At 46.4% G+C, this 21,741-nt stretch overlaps 1 protein-coding gene across 1 annotated transcript in view; it reads right to left on the reverse strand.

Moving 5' to 3' along the window:
- LOC126260765 (LIM homeobox transcription factor 1-beta) overlaps positions 1-2,078 on the reverse strand; it is a 197,512-nt gene extending 195,434 nt beyond the window's left edge. The window contains exon 1 of the mRNA XM_049958104.1: positions 1,924-2,078. Coding sequence (XP_049814061.1) covers positions 1,924-2,078 — 155 coding nt within the window. The remainder of the gene's footprint in view (positions 1-1,923) is intronic.
- Between the last annotated feature and the right edge of the window lie 19,663 nt (positions 2,079-21,741).

The raw sequence follows: 21,741 nt of genomic DNA on the forward strand, positions 1-21,741 counted from the left end.
TGTCACCTGACGAGGTAAGAAGTACCGACATCAGCTGACTCTAAGAGATGTACAAGATGTCACCACAAAACAAAGAGATTCGAACGTCTACATATTTGTCACCCTATCTTCAACAAAGCGAAAACGAGTAACGTATCGAGTAATGGAACGTCCAGCTGTTAAGTCCCATAGTTCTCAGAGCCATTTGAACCATTTTTTCGGTCTGCAACTTCGCAGCCGGCCCCACAAAATCTATGGTTCTACGACTGCTGTCACGTGACGAGGTAAGAAGTACCGACATCAGCTGACTCTAAGAGATGTACAAGATGTCACCACAAAACAAAGAGATTCGAACGTCTACATATTTGTCACCCTATGTTCAACAAAGCGTAAACGAGTAATGTATCGAGTAATGGAACGTCCAGCTGTTAAGTCCCATAGTTCTCAGAGCCATTTGAACCATTTTTTCGGTCTGCAACTTCGCAGCCGGCCCCACAAAATCTATGGTTCTTCGACTGCTGTCACCTGACGAGGTAAGAAGTACCGACATCAGCTGACTCTAAGAGATGTACAAGATGTCACCACAAAACAAAGAGATTCGAACGTCTACATATTTGTCACCCTATGTTCAACAAAGCGTAAACGAGTAATGTATCGAGTAATGGAACGTCCAGCTGTTAAGTCCCATAGTTCTCAGAGCCATTTGAACCATTTTTTCGGTCTGCAACTTCGCAGCCGGCCCCACAAAATCTATGGTTCTTCGACTGCTGTCACCTGACGAGGTAAGAAGTACCGACATCAGCTGACTCTAAGAGATGTACAAGATGTCACCACAAAACAAAGAGATTCGAACGTCTACATATTTGTCACCCTATGTTCAACAGAGCGTAAACGAGTAATGTATCGAGTAATGGAACGTCCAGCTGTTAAGTCCCATAGTTCTCAGAGCCATTTGAACCATTTTTTCGGTCTGCAACTTCGCAGCCGGCCCCACAAAATCTATGGTTCTTCGACTGCTGTCACCTGACGAGGTAAGAAGTACCGACATCAGCTGACTTTAAGAGATGTACAAGATGTCACCACAAAACAAAGAGATTCGAACGTCTACATATTTGTCACCCTATGTTCAACAAAGCGTAAACGAGTAATGTATCGAGTAATGGAACGTCCAGCTGTTAAGTCCCATAGTTCTCAGAGCCATTTGAACCATTTTTTCGGTCTGCAACTTCGCAGCCGGCCCCACAAAATCTATGGTTCTTCGACTGCTGTCACCTGACGAGGTAAGAAGTACCGACATCAGCTGACTCTAAGAGATGTACAAGATGTCACCACAAAACAAAGAGATTCGAACGTCTACATATTTGTCACCCTATGTTCAACAAAGCGTAAACGAGTAATGTATCGAGTAATGGAACGTCCAGCTGTTAAGTCCCATAGTTCTCAGAGCCATTTGAACCATTTTTTCGGTCTGCAACTTCGCAGCCGGCCCCACAAAATCTATGGTTCTTCGACTGCTGTCACCTGACGAGGTAAGAAGTACCGACATCAGCTGACTCTAAGAGATGTACAAGATGTCACCACAAAACAAAGAGATTCGAACGTCTACATATTTGTCACCCTATCTTCAACAAAGCGAAAACGAGTAACGTATCGAGTAATGGAACGTTCAGCTGTTAAGTCCCATAGTTCTCAGAGCCATTTGAACCATTTTTTCGGTCTGCAACTTCGCAGCCGGCCCCACAAAATCTATGGTTCTTCGACTGCTGTCACCTGACGAGGTAAGAAGTATCGACATCAGCTGACTCTAAGAGATGTACAAGATGTCACCACAAAACAAAGAGATTCGAACGTCTACATATTTGTCACCCTATGTTCAACAAAGCGTAAACGAGTAATGTATCGAGTAATGGAACGTCCATTCTCTCTGTAAGCTAAGCAGCATACGTCAGCCCGATGGCTGAGTTCTCACCGTGCGCTGTACGGCACGGTGATGGAGGCCGGTGACGAAGGCTGGCAATATCGCGCGGGAAGGCTGGCGGGCACACTTTATCCTTTATGTGCCGCCGTAAAAGGAAGCCAGCCGCGGAGGCGCGGGCCATCAGGTGTGGCGGCTGTTCTCGCGCCCCATCGCTGCACAGTTCCCGCCGCTGCCGCTGGAAGCCGTCATGTAAGTAGTCGGACAGAGCCCTTAACAGAAGGGGAATGCGATTCACAAGTCGGGCATGGTGACTGCACCATCGCAGCGTAACAGAACTGAAATTACAACACCAGGTAGGAGAGCCGGCCGAAGTGGTCGTGCGGTTCTAGCCGCTGCAGTCTGGAACCGCGACACCGCTACGGTCGCAGGTTCGAATCCTGCCTCGGACATGGATGTGTGTGATGTCTTTAGGTTAGTTAGGTTTAAGTAGTTCTAAGTTCTAGGGGACTGATGACCTCAGCTGTTAAGTCCCATAGTGCTCAGAGCCATTTGAACCATTTTTTCGGTCTGCAACTTCGCAGCCAGCCCCACAAAATCTATGGTTCTTCGACTGCTGTCACCTGACGAGGTAAGAAGTACCGACATCAGCTGACTCTAAGAGATGTACAAGATGTCACCACAAAACAAAGAGATTCGAACGTCTACATATTTGTCACCCTATCTTCAACAAAGCGAAAACGAGTAACGTATCGAGTAATGGAACGTCCAGCTGTTAAGTCCCATAGTTCTCAGAGCCATTTGAACCATTTTTTCGGTCTGCAACTTCGCAGCCGGCCCCACAAAATCTATGGTTCTACGACTGCTGTCACGTGACGAGGTAAGAAGTACCGACATCAGCTGACTCTAAGAGATGTACAAGATGTCACCACAAAACAAAGAGATTCGAACGTCTACATATTTGTCACCCTATGTTCAACAAAGCGTAAACGAGTAATGTATCGAGTAATGGAACGTCCAGCTGTTAAGTCCCATAGTTCTCAGAGCCATTTGAACCATTTTTTCGGTCTGCAACTTCGCAGCCGGCCCCACAAAATCTATGGTTCTTCGACTGCTGTCACCTGACGAGGTAAGAAGTACCGACATCAGCTGACTCTAAGAGATGTACAAGATGTCACCACAAAACAAAGAGATTCGAACGTCTACATATTTGTCACCCTATCTTCAACAAAGCGAAAACGAGTAACGTATCGAGTAATGGAACGTCCAGCTGTTAAGTCCCATAGTTCTCAGAGCCATTTGAACCATTTTTTCGGTCTGCAACTTCGCAGCCGGCCCCACAAAATCTATGGTTCTTCGACTGCTGTCACCTGACGAGGTAAGAAGTACCGACATCAGCTGACTCTAAGAGATGTACAAGATGTCACCACAAAACAAAGAGATTCGAACGTCTACATATTTGTCACCCTATGTTCAACAAAGCGTAAACGAGTAATGTATCGAGTAATGGAACGTCCAGCTGTTAAGTCCCATAGTTCTCAGAGCCATTTGAACCATTTTTTCGGTCTGCAACTTCACAGCCGGCCCCACAAAATCTATGGTTCTTCGACTGCTGTCACCTGACGAGGTAAGAAGTACCGACATCAGCTGACTCTAAGAGATGTACAAGATGTCACCACAAAACAAAGAGATTCGAACGTCTACATATTTGTCACCCTATGTTCAACAAAGCGTAAACGAGTAATGTATCGAGTAATGGAACGTCCATTCTCTCTGTAAGCTAAGCAGCATACGTCAGCCCGATGGCTGAGTTCTCACCGTGCGCTGAACGGCACGGTGATGGAGGCCGGTGACGAAGGCTGGCAATATCGCGCGGGAAGGCTGGCGGGCACACTTTATCCTTTATGTGCCGCCGTAAAAGGAAGCCAGCCGCGGAGGCGCGGGCCATCAGGTGTGGCGGCTGTTCTCGCGCCCCATCGCTGCACAGTTCCCGCCGCTGCCGCTGGAAGCCGTCATGTAAGTAGTCGGACAGAGCCCTTAACAGAAGGGGAATGCGATTCACAAGTCGGGCATGGTGACTGCACCATCGCAGCGTAACAGAACTGAAATTACAACACCAGGTAGGAGAGCCGGCCGAAGTGGTCGTGCGGTTCTAGCCGCTGCAGTCTGGAACCGCGACACCGCTACGGTCGCAGGTTCGAATCCTGCCTCGGACATGGATGTGTGTGATGTCTTTAGGTTAGTTAGGTTTAAGTAGTTCTAAGTTCTAGGGGACTGATGACCTCAGCTGTTAAGTCCCATAGTGCTCAGAGCCATTTGAACCATTTTTTCGGTCTGCAACTTCGCAGCCGGCCCCACAAAATCTATGGTTCTTCGACTGCTGTCACCTGACGAGGTAAGAAGTACCGACATCAGCTGACTCTAAGAGATGTACAAGATGTCACCACAAAACAAAGAGATTCGAACGTCTACATATTTGTCACCCTATCTTCAACAAAGCGAAAACGAGTAACGTATCGAGTAATGGAACGTCCAGCTGTTAAGTCCCATAGTTCTCAGAGCCATTTGAACCATTTTTTCGGTCTGCAACTTCGCAGCCGGCCCCACAAAATCTATGGTTCTTCGACTGCTGTCACCTGACGAGGTAAGAAGTATCGACATCAGCTGACTCTAAGAGATGTACAAGATGTCACCACAAAACAAAGAGATTCGAACGTCTACATATTTGTCACCCTATGTTCAACAAAGCGTAAACGAGTAATGTATCGAGTAATGGAACGTCCATTCTCTCTGTAAGCTAAGCAGCATACGTCAGCCCGATGGCTGAGTTCTCACCGTGCGCTGTACGGCACGGTGATGGAGGCCGGTGACGAAGGCTGGCAATATCGCGCGGGAAGGCTGGCGGGCACACTTTATCCTTTATGTGCCGCCGTAAAAGGAAGCCAGCCGCGGAGGCGCGGGCCATCAGGTGTGGCGGCTGTTCTCGCGCCCCATCGCTGCACAGTTCCCGCCGCTGCCGCTGGAAGCCGTCATGTAAGTAGTCGGACAGAGCCCTTAACAGAAGGGGAATGCGATTCACAAGTCGGGCATGGTGACTGCACCATCGCAGCGTAACAGAACTGAAATTACAACACCAGGTAGGAGAGCCGGCCGAAGTGGTCGTGCGGTTCTAGCCGCTGCAGTCTGGAACCGCGACACCGCTACGGTCGCAGGTTCGAATCCTGCCTCGGACATGGATGTGTGTGATGTCTTTAGGTTAGTTAGGTTTAAGTAGTTCTAAGTTCTAGGGGACTGATGACCTCAGCTGTTAAGTCCCATAGTGCTCAGAGCCATTTGAACCATTTTTTCGGTCTGCAACTTCGCAGCCAGCCCCACAAAATCTATGGTTCTTCGACTGCTGTCACCTGACGAGGTAAGAAGTACCGACATCAGCTGACTCTAAGAGATGTACAAGATGTCACCACAAAACAAAGAGATTCGAACGTCTACATATTTGTCACCCTATCTTCAACAAAGCGAAAACGAGTAACGTATCGAGTAATGGAACGTCCAGCTGTTAAGTCCCATAGTTCTCAGAGCCATTTGAACCATTTTTTCGGTCTGCAACTTCGCAGCCGGCCCCACAAAATCTATGGTTCTACGACTGCTGTCACGTGACGAGGTAAGAAGTACCGACATCAGCTGACTCTAAGAGATGTACAAGATGTCACCACAAAACAAAGAGATTCGAACGTCTACATATTTGTCACCCTATGTTCAACAAAGCGTAAACGAGTAATGTATCGAGTAATGGAACGTCCAGCTGTTAAGTCCCATAGTTCTCAGAGCCATTTGAACCATTTTTTCGGTCTGCAACTTCGCAGCCGGCCCCACAAAATCTATGGTTCTTCGACTGCTGTCACCTGACGAGGTAAGAAGTACCGACATCAGCTGACTCTAAGAGATGTACAAGATGTCACCACAAAACAAAGAGATTCGAACGTCTACATATTTGTCACCCTATCTTCAACAAAGCGAAAACGAGTAACGTATCGAGTAATGGAACGTCCAGCTGTTAAGTCCCATAGTTCTCAGAGCCATTTGAACCATTTTTTCGGTCTGCAACTTCGCAGCCGGCCCCACAAAATCTATGGTTCTTCGACTGCTGTCACCTGACGAGGTAAGAAGTACCGACATCAGCTGACTCTAAGAGATGTACAAGATGTCACCACAAAACAAAGAGATTCGAACGTCTACATATTTGTCACCCTATGTTCAACAAAGCGTAAACGAGTAATGTATCGAGTAATGGAACGTCCAGCTGTTAAGTCCCATAGTTCTCAGAGCCATTTGAACCATTTTTTCGGTCTGCAACTTCGCAGCCGGCCCCACAAAATCTATGGTTCTTCGACTGATGTCACCTGACGAGGTAAGAAGTACCGACATCAGCTGACTCTAAGAGATGTACAAGATGTCACCACAAAACAAAGAGATTCGAACGTCTACATATTTGTCACCCTATCTTCAACAAAGCGAAAACGAGTAACGTATCGAGTAATGGAACGTCCAGCTGTTAAGTCCCATAGTTCTCAGAGCCATTTGAACCATTTTTTCGGTCTGCAACTTCGCAGCCGGCCCCACAAAATCTATGGTTCTTCGACTGCTGTCACCTGACGAGGTAAGAAGTACCGACATCAGCTGACTCTAAGAGATGTACAAGATGTCACCACAAAACAAAGAGATGCGAACGTCTACATATTTGTCACCCTATGTTCAACAAAGCGTAAACGAGTAATGTATCGAGTAATGGAACGTCCATTCTCTCTGTAAGCTAAGCAGCATACGTCAGCCCGATGGCTGAGTTCTCACCGTGCGCTGTACGGCACGGTGATGGAGGCCGGTGACGAAGGCTGGCAATATCGCGCGGGAAGGCTGGCGGGCACACTTTATCCTTTATGTGCCGCCGTAAAAGGAAGCCAGCCGCGGAGGCGCGGGCCATCAGGTGTGGCGGCTGTTCTCGCGCCCCATCGCTGCACAGTTCCCGCCGCTGCCGCTGGAAGCCGTCATGTAAGTAGTCGGACAGAGCCCTTAACAGAAGGGGAATGCGATTCACAAGTCGGGCATGGTGACTGCACCATCGCAGCGTAACAGAACTGAAATTACAACACCAGGTAGGAGAGCCGGCCGAAGTGGTCGTGCGGTTCTAGCCGCTGCAGTCTGGAACCGCGACACCGCTACGGTCGCAGGTTGGAATCCTGCCTCGGGCATGGATGTGTGTGATGTCCTTAGGTTAGTTAGGTTTAAGTAGTTCTAAGTTCTAGGGGACTGATGACCTCAGCTGTTAAGTCCCATAGTTCTCAGAGCCATTTGAACCACCAGGTAGGAGAGCATACGACGAAATTTTACTCTTTGTGTGTGTGCAGTATAGGAGCAAGACATGACTGAATGTATAGGTGATTTGGGGGATAGGTTGTGCGAATTTTATACTCAAAGCTGCTGTGGCAGCAAGAAAAGTTTAACCCGGCTGGCCACCGCGTCGCACTGAGCTGGGATGACAGATACGAGTCCGTCATTCCGCGCTGCTACAACTCTCTGGCTGAGTTCAACAACCGTAGTGACTGGTGAGTGGTTGAGCAGCCATCTATCAGCAACCAGCGACCAACTGCTTTCAACAGTTGAGAGATCTGATGAAGAATGTGCTGCCTGGACAAGTCAAGCTCCCTCTGTACCGAGGCAGGTCAGGACAATACAGGTGAGTTGCAGTCTTGCTTTACCTTGCTGAGAAAAAAAAAAAGAAAAACGCCACGTACATTTGGCAGGAAGGATATAGCCAACGATCTCAACACGTCAGAAATGTAGCAGCTGCTGTCCAGTTTACCGGCCTCGATATGCGAACCAGAGGAGCTAATGTTGTGACGTATATGTGGCAACTTGGCTTTTCCTTACAGCGCCCACACATTGATATCTCCGTCGTGATGATGTACTCATCACGCACCAACTCAAGTCGTAACAATGGTCGTCGTGCTGAGAGTACAAGTTACTCCACATGTATAATACGAGGGTTGGATCTTTAATAGTGGCAACTATTTATTTACAGCTCGTACAAAATAGATACGTGTTTCAAAGTTTTACTGACCTTCAAAGTAGTCACCTGCGTTGTGTATAACCAGTTGCCAGCGATATGGAAGTCGTAGGATACTCTTAGCAGTGCCAGATGTGTTGACAGTTCGAGCGGCGCAGTCTATTACCCGACGAATTTGTAGCAGTTCTGAAGCGAATGCCGTGAAGTGTTTCCTTCATTTTAGAGATCAAGGTAAACTTACGAGGGCTTAAGTCAGGGCAGTGCAGTAAGTGGTATATCACTTAGCAGCCCCATCAGTTAAACAAATCAGTAACATCTTGCACACGGCATTCGCTTCAGAAATGCTACAAATTTGCCGGGCAATAGAGCGCGCCGGGCGAACTGTCAACACAACTGGCACTGCTAAGAGTATCCTACGACTTCCATATCGCTGGCAACGGGCTATAACAATGCTGGTGACTACTTTGAAGGCCAGTAAAACTATGAAACGCGTATCTATTTTGTACGAGCTGTAAATAAATACACTCCTGGAAATTGAAATAAGAACACCGTGAATTCATTGTCCCAGGAAGGGGAAACTTTATTGACACATTCCTGGGGTCAGATACATCACATGATCACACTGACAGAACCACAGGCACATAGACACAGGCAACAGAGCATGCACAATGTCGGCACTAGTACAGTGTATATCCACCTTTCGCAGCAATGCAGGCTGCTATTCTCCCATGGAGACGATCGTAGAGATGCTGGATGTAGTCCTGTGGAACGGCTTGCCATGCCATTTCCACCTGGCGCCTCAGTTGGACCAGCGTTCGTGCTGGACGTGCAGACCGCGTGAGACGACGCTTCATCCAGTCCCAAACATGCTCAATGGGGGACAGATCCGGAGATCTTGCTGGCCAGGGTAGTTGACTTACACCTTCTAGAGCACGTTGGGTGGCACGGGATATATGCGGACGTGCATTGTCCTGTTGGAACAGCAAGTTCCCTTGCCGGTCTAGGAATGGTAGAACGATGGGTTCGATGACGGTTTGGATGTACCGTGCACTATTCAGTGTCCCCTCGACGATCACCAGTGGTGTACGGCCAGTGTAGGAGATCGCTCCCCACACCACGATGCCGGGTGTTGGCCCTGTGTGCCTCGGTCGTATGCAGTCCTGATTGTGGCGCTCACCTGCACGGCGCCAAACACGCATACGACCATCATTGGCACCAAGGCAGAAGCGACTCTCATCGCTGAAGACGACACGTCTCCATTCGTCCCTCCATTCACGCCTGTCGCGACACCACTGGAGGCGGGCTGCACGATGTTGGGGCGTGAGCGGAAGACGGGCTAACGGTGTGCGGGACCGTAGCCCAGCTTCATGGAGACGGTTGCGAATGGTCCTCGCCGATACCCCAGGAGCAACAGTGTCCCTAATTTGCTGGGAAGTGGCGGTGCGGTCCCCTACGGCACTGCGTAGGATCCTACGGTCTTGGCGTGCATCCGTGCGTCGCTGCGGTCCGGTCCCAGGTCGACGGGCACGTGCACCTTCCGCCGACCACTGGCGACAACATCGATGTACTGTGGAGACCTCACGCCCCACGTGTTGAGCAATTCGGCGGTACGTCCACCCGGCCTCCCGCATGCCCACTATACGCCCTCGCTCAAAGTCCGTCAACTGCACATACGGTTCACGTCCACGCTGTCGCGGCATGCTACCAGTGTTAAAGACTGCGATGGAGCTCCGTATGCCACGGCAAACTGGCTGACACTGACGGCGGCGGTGCACAAATGCTGCGCAGCTAGCGCCATTCGACGGCCAACACCGCGGTTCCTGGTGTGTCCGCTGTGCCGTGCGTGTGATCATTGCTTGTACAGCCCTCTCGCAGTGTCCGGAGCAAGTATGGTGGGTCTGACACACCGGTGTCAATGTGTTCTTTTTTCCATTTCCAGGATTGTAGTTGCCACTATTGAAGGCCCAGCCCTCGTATATGTGGACCGTTATCTTGCTGCAGGCATGCCCATTTCTTAACTGACCTACTCTGACATAATTGTACGATTCATCAGAGACAATGGTACCGTCAGGAGTGCCCCAGGTAAGTGCGATAGGACCGCTGTGTTCTCCATATAAATTAATGATTCTGTCGACAGGGTGGACACCAATCTGCGGTTGTTTGCTGCTGATGTCGTGGTGTACAGCAACGTGTCCGTAGGAAGATACAATAGGACTTAGAAAAAAATTTCTAGTTGGTGTGATGAATGGCAGCCAGGTCTTAATATGGAAAAATGTGAGTTGCAAAGCGATATGAAATGGAAAGAGCACGTGATAACTGCGGTAGGGATGGCGGCGAATTGTCGCCTTCGGTTTACTGGGAGGATTTTAGGAAACAGTGGTTCACTTGTAAAGGAGTCCGCATATAGGATGCTGGTGTACCCTCTTCTTGAGTACTGCTCGAGTGTTTGGGAACCGTACCAGATCAGATTGAAGGAAAATATCGAAGCAGTTCAGATGCGGGCAGCTAGATTTGTTACCGGTAGGTTCGAACAACACATGTGTTGTGGGTATGCTTTGGGAATTCAAATTGCTGTCCCTGGAGGGAAGGCGACGCTCTTTTCCGGAAACATTATGGAGAAAATTTAGAGAACTTGCATTTGAGCCGCGCGGGTTAGCCGCGTGGTCTTAGGCACCTTGCCACGGTTCGCGCGGCTTCCCCCCGTCAGAGGTTCGTGTCCTCCCTCAAACCGGTGAGGTTAAGTTATTTTAAGTTAGATTAAGTATTGTGTAAGCCTAGGGAACGAAGACTTCAGCAGTTTGGTCCCATAGGAACGTACCATAACTTTCTAACTGGCATTTCAAGCTGATTGCCAAACGATTCTACTGTCGACAACATACACTGCGCATAATGACCACGAAGATAAGATACGAGGAATTAGGGCTCATACGGAGGCATACAGACAGTCGTTTTTCCCTCGCTCTTTTTGCGAGTGGAACAGGAGGGGAAATGACAAGTAGTGGTGCAGGGTCCCCACCGCCACGCACCGCATCCTCCGCCACGCACCGTACGTTGGCTTGCGGATGTAGATGTAGATTCTACAAAGTCGAGCGATCTGTGTCCTTTCAGCTTCTAATCACAGCAGACCTTTGAGATCCTGTATGGTGTTGATCATGGTCCTCCGGAACCCATGGATTCCAGATTCCCATGGCAGTCATGGGATACCGACCGACGTCAGTAGCAAAATCGCAGAACAATAAATCGAATTGCGATCCAGGGAGGCAACAATACTACCTCGCTGGTGGTCAGTTCTGCCTCTTACACGGGGCATAATGTGATCTTTTCATTACTTACTCAACTTTCATTAGGTGCGTTCTTAACAGTCAGGAAAAACAACGATAATGCTAACATGATAGTCCACTTCACGGAGCCAATCTATCATCCGTTTGCAGCCACAACAAAAACAGACGCAGCAGATGGTCTGGGATATAAAAAATGGATAAAAAAATCGACGTGCCGGAAGAAAGGAAGTAACGAAACACTTGATCCACTTCCAATTGGGGCTCATCTCATCAACAATGGCCAGCTTATTTAAAATAGTCTATATGATTTTGCTGAGCTTGGGTAGTACATATATTTCTGGTTATTATTACACGGATAATAATCGAATATCATATGTGACGTGCAGGATGGGAGATGCAGCTCTTAGCTGTCCTGAGTCTCGGCAGTCCTGCCCTCGTACAGCGAATGCCACTGCTGAAGAATGGTGCTCCACCCGGCACCTGTTGTACCAGTAGACTGCAGTAGTGGAGGGGCGAAAGGACAGAAGATTACCCTTCCGACCGTTGTTAAAGTTGGCTTTCAAAGTCAGTCACAACAGAAGTTCAAATAGTACCGGCTTAAGATTCAGTGTAACCAACTGCAGAGTTGATTTGAGTGAGGGTTCTTTCACTAATATCTTTAATTTAATGTCAACCTTTAATACGACGCAGTAAACTGATTTTCTACAACGAAGGAAAGGAAAGGGAACATGATTTAACTATCAGTTCACGGCGCGGTCATCATGATCAGGGTCCTCTTCTTCCAAGGATTAGGTGCTAAAGTCAACCGGTCTCTGTTACCCATCCATCTTTTACGGGGTCTGCCTGGTTTTCTCTTCCAAGTCAACCGATAATTCATTATCTTTTTTGTCAAATCATCTTCTATCTTTCTATCAACACAATTTCATTCTATTCTCTTCTGTTTTGTCATTAACTAAAAAGAACTTTTAAATCTTATTTTATTGTTTCATTCCTTATCTTATCTATTTTGTTACAGCTCCTTACATATATCATGAACTTTATCTCTACTCTCTGGTTACGTGATTTTTCTTTTTAAATGTCCATGATTTGGAACCACATATAAGAGTAGGTATAACCAAAATTTTATAGAATTTCATTTGTGTTTCCTTTCTTGTTTTTCTTCCCAAAGTTGTTCCAGTTTTCCCATAGGAAGTATGATATTTATTAATCTTCTTATCGATGTCTTTGTTGTAGTTCAGACTAATATCACTTCTTAGACTAGCCGAGCGGTCTAAGGCGCTGCAATCATGGACTGTGCGACTGATCCCGGCGGAAGTTCGAGTCCTCCCTTGGGCATGTGTGTGTGTGTTTGTCCTTAGGATAGTTTAGGTTAATTAGTGTGTAATTTTAGTGACTGATGACCTTAGCAGTTAAGTCCCATTAGATTTCACACACATTGGAAAAAAAAAAGTCACCCACACTTCTTAGACAAATGGTTACAATGGCTTTGAGCACTATGGGACTTAACATCTGAGGTCATCAGTCCCCTAGAACTTAGAACTACTTAAACCTAACTAACCTAAGGACATCACACACATCCATGCCCGAGGCAGGATTCGAACCTGCGACCGTAGCGGTCGCGCTGTTCCAGACTGAAGCGGCTAGTACCGCTCGGCCACGCCGGCCGGCCTTCTTAGACAGCTGAAGTGGGATACGTATTCTAACATTTTTTCATTTATTATTGTTTTCGATGTGACTGGATTCTTCCCTTTGAAAGCCAGTACTTTGTTTTATTTGCAAATATAGTTAAGTTGCAGTATAATCCGTTTTGACTCTTCGTAAATTATCTTCTGTTTCCTGTACACTTACCTGGTCATCAGTACATAACATAGTATTTAATGGTATGGTACATTTTTTTTTTAAATTCCGAACTGTATCTCGTGTTTGCACTTGATAACTTGATCGTCAGTATGTAAATTAAAGTGGGAGATAGATTACATCCTTATCGAAGACCATGATTTATTTAAATTTCATGCGATATTTTGGAATCTAAATTTATAACTATTTTCACATTGACGTATAGACTCTTTATCGTATTAACAACACGACGCAATCATTAATTTAAAGTTTTTTCCTGTTTGTTGTTTTTGTTGTTAAGAGAGCATTCCAGAACATGCCTTAGTCGACTGAGAGAGACTAACGTACGAAAAATCTGTATGTATGTGATACAGCCGAGTAGTCACACACCTCCTCTCTCTCGGTTCTATGCCGAGCAACATGGTTCCTCCGGCAAGGGGACGGCCGGCATCCATGCTCATTCCTCCTCGTCTTTCAGTCTTGTTGCTGATCTCAATCAAAGTCCCACATAATTAACCTCAGTATCTCACGTTAGCTTTCTGTGTTTTTGTTCTTCAAGAGTCAACTTAGAGTAATATGCCAAGCGCATTTTAAATTTCAATAAGAGTTTAGTAATTTCTAAAATATACTTCTATTTATCAAACCTATTTGCTACAAATTCTCCCATGATTAGGCGACCCTTATTTGAAACATATAATCGGGAGTACACTAAAGTGTTGTTTCCATGTGATGCTGTTACTATTACGTGCAATGGGCAAATTATTAATATAATGCCTCTCGGGATTAGCCGAGCGGTCTCAGGCGCTGCAGTCATGGACTGTGCGGCTGGTCCTGGCGGAGGTTCCAGTCCTCCCTCGGGCATGGGTGCGTGTGCGCTTGTCCTTAGGATAATTTAGGTTAAGTAGTATGTAAGCTTAGAGACTGTTGACCTTAGCAGTTAAGTCCCATAAGATTTCACACACATCTGAACAATTAATAGAATGTTGCATGACAAGCAAAGCTGTTTATTGTGGTTATGGGCTGGCAGGGTTTGGAGGTTTTTCTTTCAGTGATCGAATGGTTGCTAATGCAGATTTATTTCAACGAATAGAATCCGCTGAAAAAATATCGTCTCATATTCAGCCACATCCACCATAAGTGAGTGTAGAAAGATTGACATGATTACTTAAGCAAGCCTTCATGGTTAACTCCATTGAGTTTTCACTGTTTGTGCCATGTTGAAGTACATACAGTAATAAATGTTTGATAGTACTAAAGACTAGTTCCTATTTTATTTGAAGTGGGAAGCTGTTTCATAGTTTTAGAACTGCAGGAAGTGATACAGTTGCTCCATACTGTGACAATTTGCTCTTCTGCATGTAGTTGCTCACTCAAGATTATGCCAGATATTTTACTTTTTATTGTGATAGGGTGACTAGAAACCATTAATGAGTATGGAACGAACTAGAATGAATCTTTTACTCTACAGTGGAGTATGTGCAGTCTGAACCTTCATAGCAGATTAAAACTATGTGCTGGACGGGGACGCAAAACAGGGACCATTCGTGGGCAGTTCTCTGACCAGCTGAGCTATCCAGCCTGACTCGCGACCAGCTCTCGCACCTTCTCCTCCGCCAGTAGCTCTATCGGATTTCGCAAACTTCTCTTAAAGCAGTAATTTTTTAGGATATTTTTCTCGGAGAAAATCAGCGATCTATCTCAAATATTTTAAAGGGATTAAAAAGAGTCTTGACGCAATAAAATATTTATTTACGATGGTAACCGGTTTCGGTCACAAAGTGATCATCTTCAGACCAGCTCCAAGAGCGTCAAGCGCTCTCAGCAGCTGGGTATGGTACCGCGTCATAATGTAAAAAAAAAACTACTGCTGCTGGAGAAAAACCAACGTTTCGGCCACGGTTGCAGCGGCCTTCTTCTGGGTCTAATGAAATGATGTGGTACTGCCTCATAACGTGAAAACTACTGCTGCTGGAGAAAAACCAACGTTTCGGCCACGGTTGCAGCGACCTTCTTCTGGGTCTAATGAAATGATGTAGTACTGCCTCATAACGTAAAAACTACTGCTGCTGGAGAAAAACCAACGTTTCGGCCACGGTTGCAGCGACCTTCTTCTGGGTCTAATGAAATGATATGGTACTGCCTCATAACGTAAAAACTACTGCTGCTGGAGAAAAACCAACGTTTCGGCCACGGTTGCAGCGACCTTCTTCTGGGTCTAATGAAATGATGTGGTACTGCCTCATAACGTAAAAACTACTGCTGCTGGAGAAAAACCAACGTTTCGGCCACGGTTGCAGCGACCCTCTTCTGGATCTAATGAAATGATGTGGTACTGCCTCATAACGTAAAAACTACTGCTGCTGGAGAAAAACCAACGTTTCGGCCACGGTTGCAGCGACCCTCTTCTGGATCTAATGAAATGATGTGGTACTGCCTCATAACGTAAAAACTACTGCTGCTGGAGAAAAACCAACGTTTCGGCCACGGTTGCAGCGACCCTCTTCTGGATCTAATGAAATGATGTGGTACTGCCTCATAACGTAAAAACTACTGCTGCTGGAGAAAAACCAACGTTTCAGCCACGGTTGCAGCGACCCTCTTCTGGATCTAATGAAATGATGTGGTACTGCCTCATAACGTAAAAACTACTGCTGCTGGAGAAAAACCAACGTTTCGGCCACGGTTGCAGCGACCTTCTTCTGGATCTAATGAAATGATGTGGTACTGCCTCATAACGTATAAACTACTGCTGCTGGAGAAAAACCAACGTTTCGGCCACGGTTGCAGCGACCTTCTTCTGGGTCTAATGAAATGATGTGGTACTGCCTCATAACGTAAAAACTACTGCTGCTGGAGAAAAACCAACGTTTCAGCCACGGTTGCAGCGACCCTCTTCTGGATCTAATGAAATGATGTGGTACTGCCTCATAACGTAAAAACTACTGCTGCTGGAGAAAAACCAACGTTTCAGCCACGGTTGCAGCGACCATCTTCTGGATCTAATGAAATGATGTGGTACTGCCTCATAACGTAAAAACTACTGCTGCTGGAGAAAAACCAACGTTTCGGCCACGGTTGCAGCGACCCTCTTCTGGATCTAATGAAATGATGTGGTACTGCCTCATAACGTAAAAACTACTGCTGCTGGAGAAAAACCAACGTTTCGGCCACGGTTGCAGCGACCCTCTTCTGGATCTAATGAAATGATGTGGTACTGCCTCATAACGTAAAAACTACTGCTGCTGGAGAAAAACCAACGTTTCGGCCACGGTTGCAGCGACCCTCTTCTGGATCTAATGAAATGATGTGGTACTGCCTCATAACGTAAAAACTACTGCTGCTGGAGAAAAACCAACGTTTCGGCCACGGTTGCAGCGACCTTCTTCTGGATCTAATGAAATGATGTGGTACTGCCTCATAACGTAAAAACTACTGCTGCTGGAGAAAAACCAACGTTTCGGCCACGGTTGCAGCGACCCTCTTCTGGATCTAATGAAATGATGTGGTACTGCCTCATAACGTAAAAACTACTGCTGCTGGAGAAAAACCAACGTTTCGGCCACGGTTGCAGCGACCTTCTTCTGGGTCTAATGAAATGATGTAGTACTGCCTCATAACGTAAAAACTACTGCTGCTGGAGAAAAACCAACGTTTCGGCCACGGTTGCAGCGACCCTCTTCTGGATCTAATGAAATGATGTGGTACTGCCTCATAACGTAAAAACTACTGCTGCTGGAGAAAAACCAACGTTTCAGCCACGGTTGCAGCGACCCTCTTCTGGATCTAATGAAATGATGTGGTTGGTACTGCCTCATAACGTAAAAACTACTGCTGCTGGAGAAAAACCAACGTTTCGGCCACGGTTGCAGCGACCTTCTTCTGGATCTAATGAAATGATGTGGTACTGCCTCATAACGTAAAAACTACTGCTGCTGGAGAAAAACCAACGTTTCGGCCACGGTTGCAGCGACCCTCTTCTGGATCTAATGAAATGATGTGGTACTGCCTCATAACGTAAAAACTACTGCTGCTGGAGAAAAACCAACGTTTCGGCCACGGTTGCAGCGACCTTCTTCTGGGTCTAATGAAATGATGTAGTACTGCCTCATAACGTAAAAACTACTGCTGCTGGAGAAAAACCAACGTTTCGGCCACGGTTGCAGCGACCTTCTTCTGGGTCTAATGAAATGATGTGGTACTGCCTCATAACGTAAAAACTACTGCTGCTGGAGAAAAACCAACGTTTCGGCCACGATTGCAGTGACCTTCTTCTGGGTCTAATAAAATGATGTGGTACTGCCTCATAATGTAAAAACTACTGCTGCTGGAGAAAAACCAACGTTTCAGCCACGGTTGCAGCGACCCTCTTCTGGATCTAATGAAATGATGTGGTACTGCCTCATAACGTAAAAACTACTGCTGCTGGAGAAAAACCAACGTTTCGGCCACGGTTTTAGCGACCTTCTTCTGGATCTAATGAAATGATGTGGTACTGCCTCATAACGTAAAAACTACTGCTGCTGGAGAAAAACCAACGTTTCGGCCACGGTTTTAGCGACCTTCTTCTGGATCTAATGAAATGATGTGGTACTGCCTCATAACGTAAAAACTACTGCTGCTGGAGAAAAACCAACGTTTCGGCCACGGTTGCAGCGACCTTCTTCTGGGTCTAATGAAATGATGTGGTACTGCCTCATAACGTAAAAACTACTGCTGCTGGAGAAAAACCAACGTTTCGGCCACGGTTGCAGCGACCTTCTTCTGGGTCTAATGAAATGATGTGGTACTGCCTCATAATGTAAAAACTACTGCTGCTGGAGAAAAACCAACGTTTCAGCCACGGTTGCAGCGACCCTCTTCTGGATCTAATGAAATGATGTGGTACTGCCTCATAACGTAAAAACTACTGCTGCTGGAGAAAAACCAACGTTTCGGCCACGGTTGCAGCGACCTTCTTCTGGGTCTAATGAAATGATGTGGTACTGCCTCATAACGTAAAAACTACTGCTGCTGGAGAAAAACCAACGTTTCGGCCACGGTTGCAGCGACCTTCTTCTGGGTCTAATGAAATGATGTGGTACTGCCTCATAACGTGAAAACTACTGCTGCTGGAGAAAAACCAACGTTTCGGCCACGGTTGCAGCGACCTTCTTCTGGGTCTAATGAAATGATGTGGTACTGCCTCATATCGTAAAAACTACTGCTGCTGGAGAAAAACCAACGTTTCGGCCACGGTTGCAGCGGCCTTCTTCTGGGTCTAATGAAATGATGTGGTACTGCCTCATAACGTAAAAACTACTGCTGCTGGAGAAAAACCAACGTTTCGGCCACGGTTGCAGCGACCTTCTTCTGGGTCTAATGAAATGATGTGGTACTGCCTCATAACGTAAAAACTACTGCTGCTGGAGAAAAACCAACGTTTCGGCCACGGTTGCAGCGGCCTTCTTCTGGGTCTAATGAAATGATGTGGTACTGCCTCATAACGTAAAAACTACTGCTGCTGGAGAAAAACCAACGTTTCGGCCACGGTTGCAGCGACCTTCTTCTGGGTCTAATGGTTTTTCTCCAGCAGCAGTAGTTTTTTTTTTTTTTTTTTTTACGTCATGACGCGGAACCATACCCAGTAAACTTTTACGTCGACTGACTCTGGCCCCGGATGCCTACGCAGTTATAAGAGCTGCTCCGTTCACCACAACCAGGCCAAGTCTCTTGTTGAAGGTAAAGTGACAATTCGCCGCCTTTTAATGAAACTAATGTGTGCCAGAGGTATATTAAGCTCTGAATTTTGAGGCAGGGATCCTCATCGTTGGATATCAGAAGCATCACCACGACGCACAGAGAGCTACGCTGGACACATAGGCGACGGGATACCGCCAGCAGCAGACACGGGTTCGAGACCGGGCTGCACCTGCCACCAGCAGCAGAGTCTTCGTGCGACTCGGTGCCACAGCACTGAGGACCTGTCGTCAGTGCCTGCTGCTGTTGACGCTGAGTTGCTAGGAGGACTGGGTATCGCAGAGCCAGCCGCCGTCCGACTTCTGCCAGAGGGCAGTGAGCCGTATCCAGCACAGAGTCGTCTGCACGCGCCACTACAGTAATGCGTTTAGAGCGAGGGGGCGCTAGATTTGACGGTGCTGAGGAAAGCAGAGCGCTGCTGCCGTCAACAACCGTGGCCTCTGGAGGCTGCTGGCCTACCACTGGCCTACTGACAGCACAACTGGGCGCCAGCTTAGCATCCGGGGCCGAAGCCAGCGCCCACACGTCAGCGCCGCCCAGAGAGAGAGAGAGAGTCGTGTTTGCCTCGATTAGCCGCGTCACGTCGTGTACTCGAGTTAAATAAAGTCGTTATTTACTGTGAACAGCGTTTCCACTGAGCCCTCCACCTCACGACTCTTCAGTATTTAATCTTCACAATTCTCAGAGGACTGCTCACAATTCCAGATTGCTTGAGAATGTTTCAAATGATTCCTTCCGTCAGTGCATTTTTAAACAGTTTTGTGCGATTTTTCTTTGGAGAAATGTGTAAGTATGTAGTGTACAAATCACCGGCGACTGCGACAGTTTTCTTCCTACTGTAGGGCAGCAGCCTACTCACGCCGTAGTACATTCACATCAGTCTTTCCATTGTGTGCCAGCCAGTCCGCTGTAACTAGCTCTGACGTCATAAATGTTCCGCAATACTTTAAAAATCAAGCAAATAACCTAAAATGTTTCTAGCATGTCAGGAGTAATACTAAATTGATATGTGTTGAATATGTTCGATAACTTTAACCATTTTCGAAATTTGGACGTTTCTCTGTAAAAATCATTGGCGCAACAGAAAAGAGCTAGAGAATTAAAAATTTAAATGTAGATTCCTCTCTCATAATAATTTAATAAAAACAGTACTTTGGATTTCACAAATTAAAAATTTTAGTGGAAATTCATGATTTTCCGGTTTTCGTCTTAAAACTTAAGGAAGCAAGATAGATTAAGTAGGCTAATAAATAAGGCTAGGATGTTTATATTTAAGTAGAATGGAGATCCACTATCACCATAAGGATGTGAGAAGTTTCATTTGAATACCTATAAAACTATAGCGATAGCGTATCTCCAAAGGGCCAGTTCAGAGCTCGTCTACTGCGTGCAGTGTAATTAAATTAATTCTCTCGCCCAAAATATTTAACTTAGCCACGTCAAACTTTTATTATGATTACTTACCTGTGTGTTGAATACACATTTAAATTGAGAGCTTCATCCGCCATCAGCAAAAGAAGCTATAATTTATTATGTAACTTGAAGTGGTGCGTTACTAGCCCAGCGGCTAGTCGGGAGAGCCGATTTGATCAGGCGTTCCCTTAGCCGTCCGCACCGCGGCTTTATATATAAGAACGCTGCGCAAGGAATCAAGGCCCCAGTTCTCTCCAGATGCTGAATAGCACGCCATATGTGTCGGGAGTCGCGTCGCGTCGGTATCACTGCTACAAACAGCCTCGGATGCCGTATTAAGTTACTTGAGATACGCGTAACCATGAAATCATTTTCGAGTGAAGTGTTAATTCTGGGATGACTTTAATTATCGATCTTCAGTTTGCGTATTGTCGTATTTTCACGTGCCGCCGCGGGACAGACATTCTACCATTCTTTAGCGTGGCGTTTGATGAACCTAATCATCAAATTATGGCGAGCATTCATTTTAACATTTAATTTGGACATTTATAGATGCATCAGCGCATTACACTCTGAACTGCTCTGTTAGTTAGGTTGTGTGGATTCTTTTGTTTTTCATCTGTGACTTTCAGAATATACTCAACTATTTTAGAAAATCGTTTTTGATTATGAATCCCAGTCAATCTCCTAATTTCTCAGAGCTATAAGCTGCAGCTATAAGTGTGTTTCTCAGATGAAGTGGGCACTAGGAATTCTAATTACAGGCTTCGCGTTTTGCTAATCACTTTCTGGTTGCCAATATTGCAGTTAGAGAGCCAGTGTTGAGAACGGCAAAAGACAGCATAAATAATAGGAACATTCTTAACAACAATAATTCCACCCGCCGCCGCACATATGGTTAATCGGCCGGGAAATGAAATGTTTCTACATTCTACGAACATTTTAAACAACATAATTCCACCCGCCGCCGCACATATGGTTAATCGGCCGGGAAATGAAATGTTTCTACATTCTACGAACATTTTAAACAACATAATTCCACCCGCCGCCCCACATATGGTGCATCGGCCGGGAAATGCAGTGTTTCAACATTCAAACATTTATACAACAGTAAATTTTCCCACCTGCCGCCCCACACTACTATCGTCCATACAAAGATTCTATCGACGAAAAAACGAGTTTTAAAATTAAAAAATGCGCTACAGTAAAATTACGTCTAAGGACATCGCACGGTGCATCCTACTTTACGCGAGACACGATCGCAATTGTGGAAGCCCATCTATTGGGTTCTAGGGCATGTCGAGGACGCGCTGCTGCCCTGCATCTTCGGATATATGACGGGCCCTGAGATCGGCGGGCCAGATACGTTAAGATGGCTTTACACTAGCAAGTCGCTTGCAGAAGTTATTGCTGCAAGTTATTGCGAGCCGCTTGCAGCTGTGTTTACACAGCAACGCGACAATTAAGACACATTCTTCCGCAAGTTCTTTGGCAAGAAACTTGCGTCAACAACTTGCTGA

This window comes from Schistocerca nitens, chromosome 5 (genome assembly GCF_023898315.1).
Source record: "Schistocerca nitens isolate TAMUIC-IGC-003100 chromosome 5, iqSchNite1.1, whole genome shotgun sequence".
Taxonomy (NCBI): domain Eukaryota; kingdom Metazoa; phylum Arthropoda; class Insecta; order Orthoptera; family Acrididae; genus Schistocerca; species Schistocerca nitens.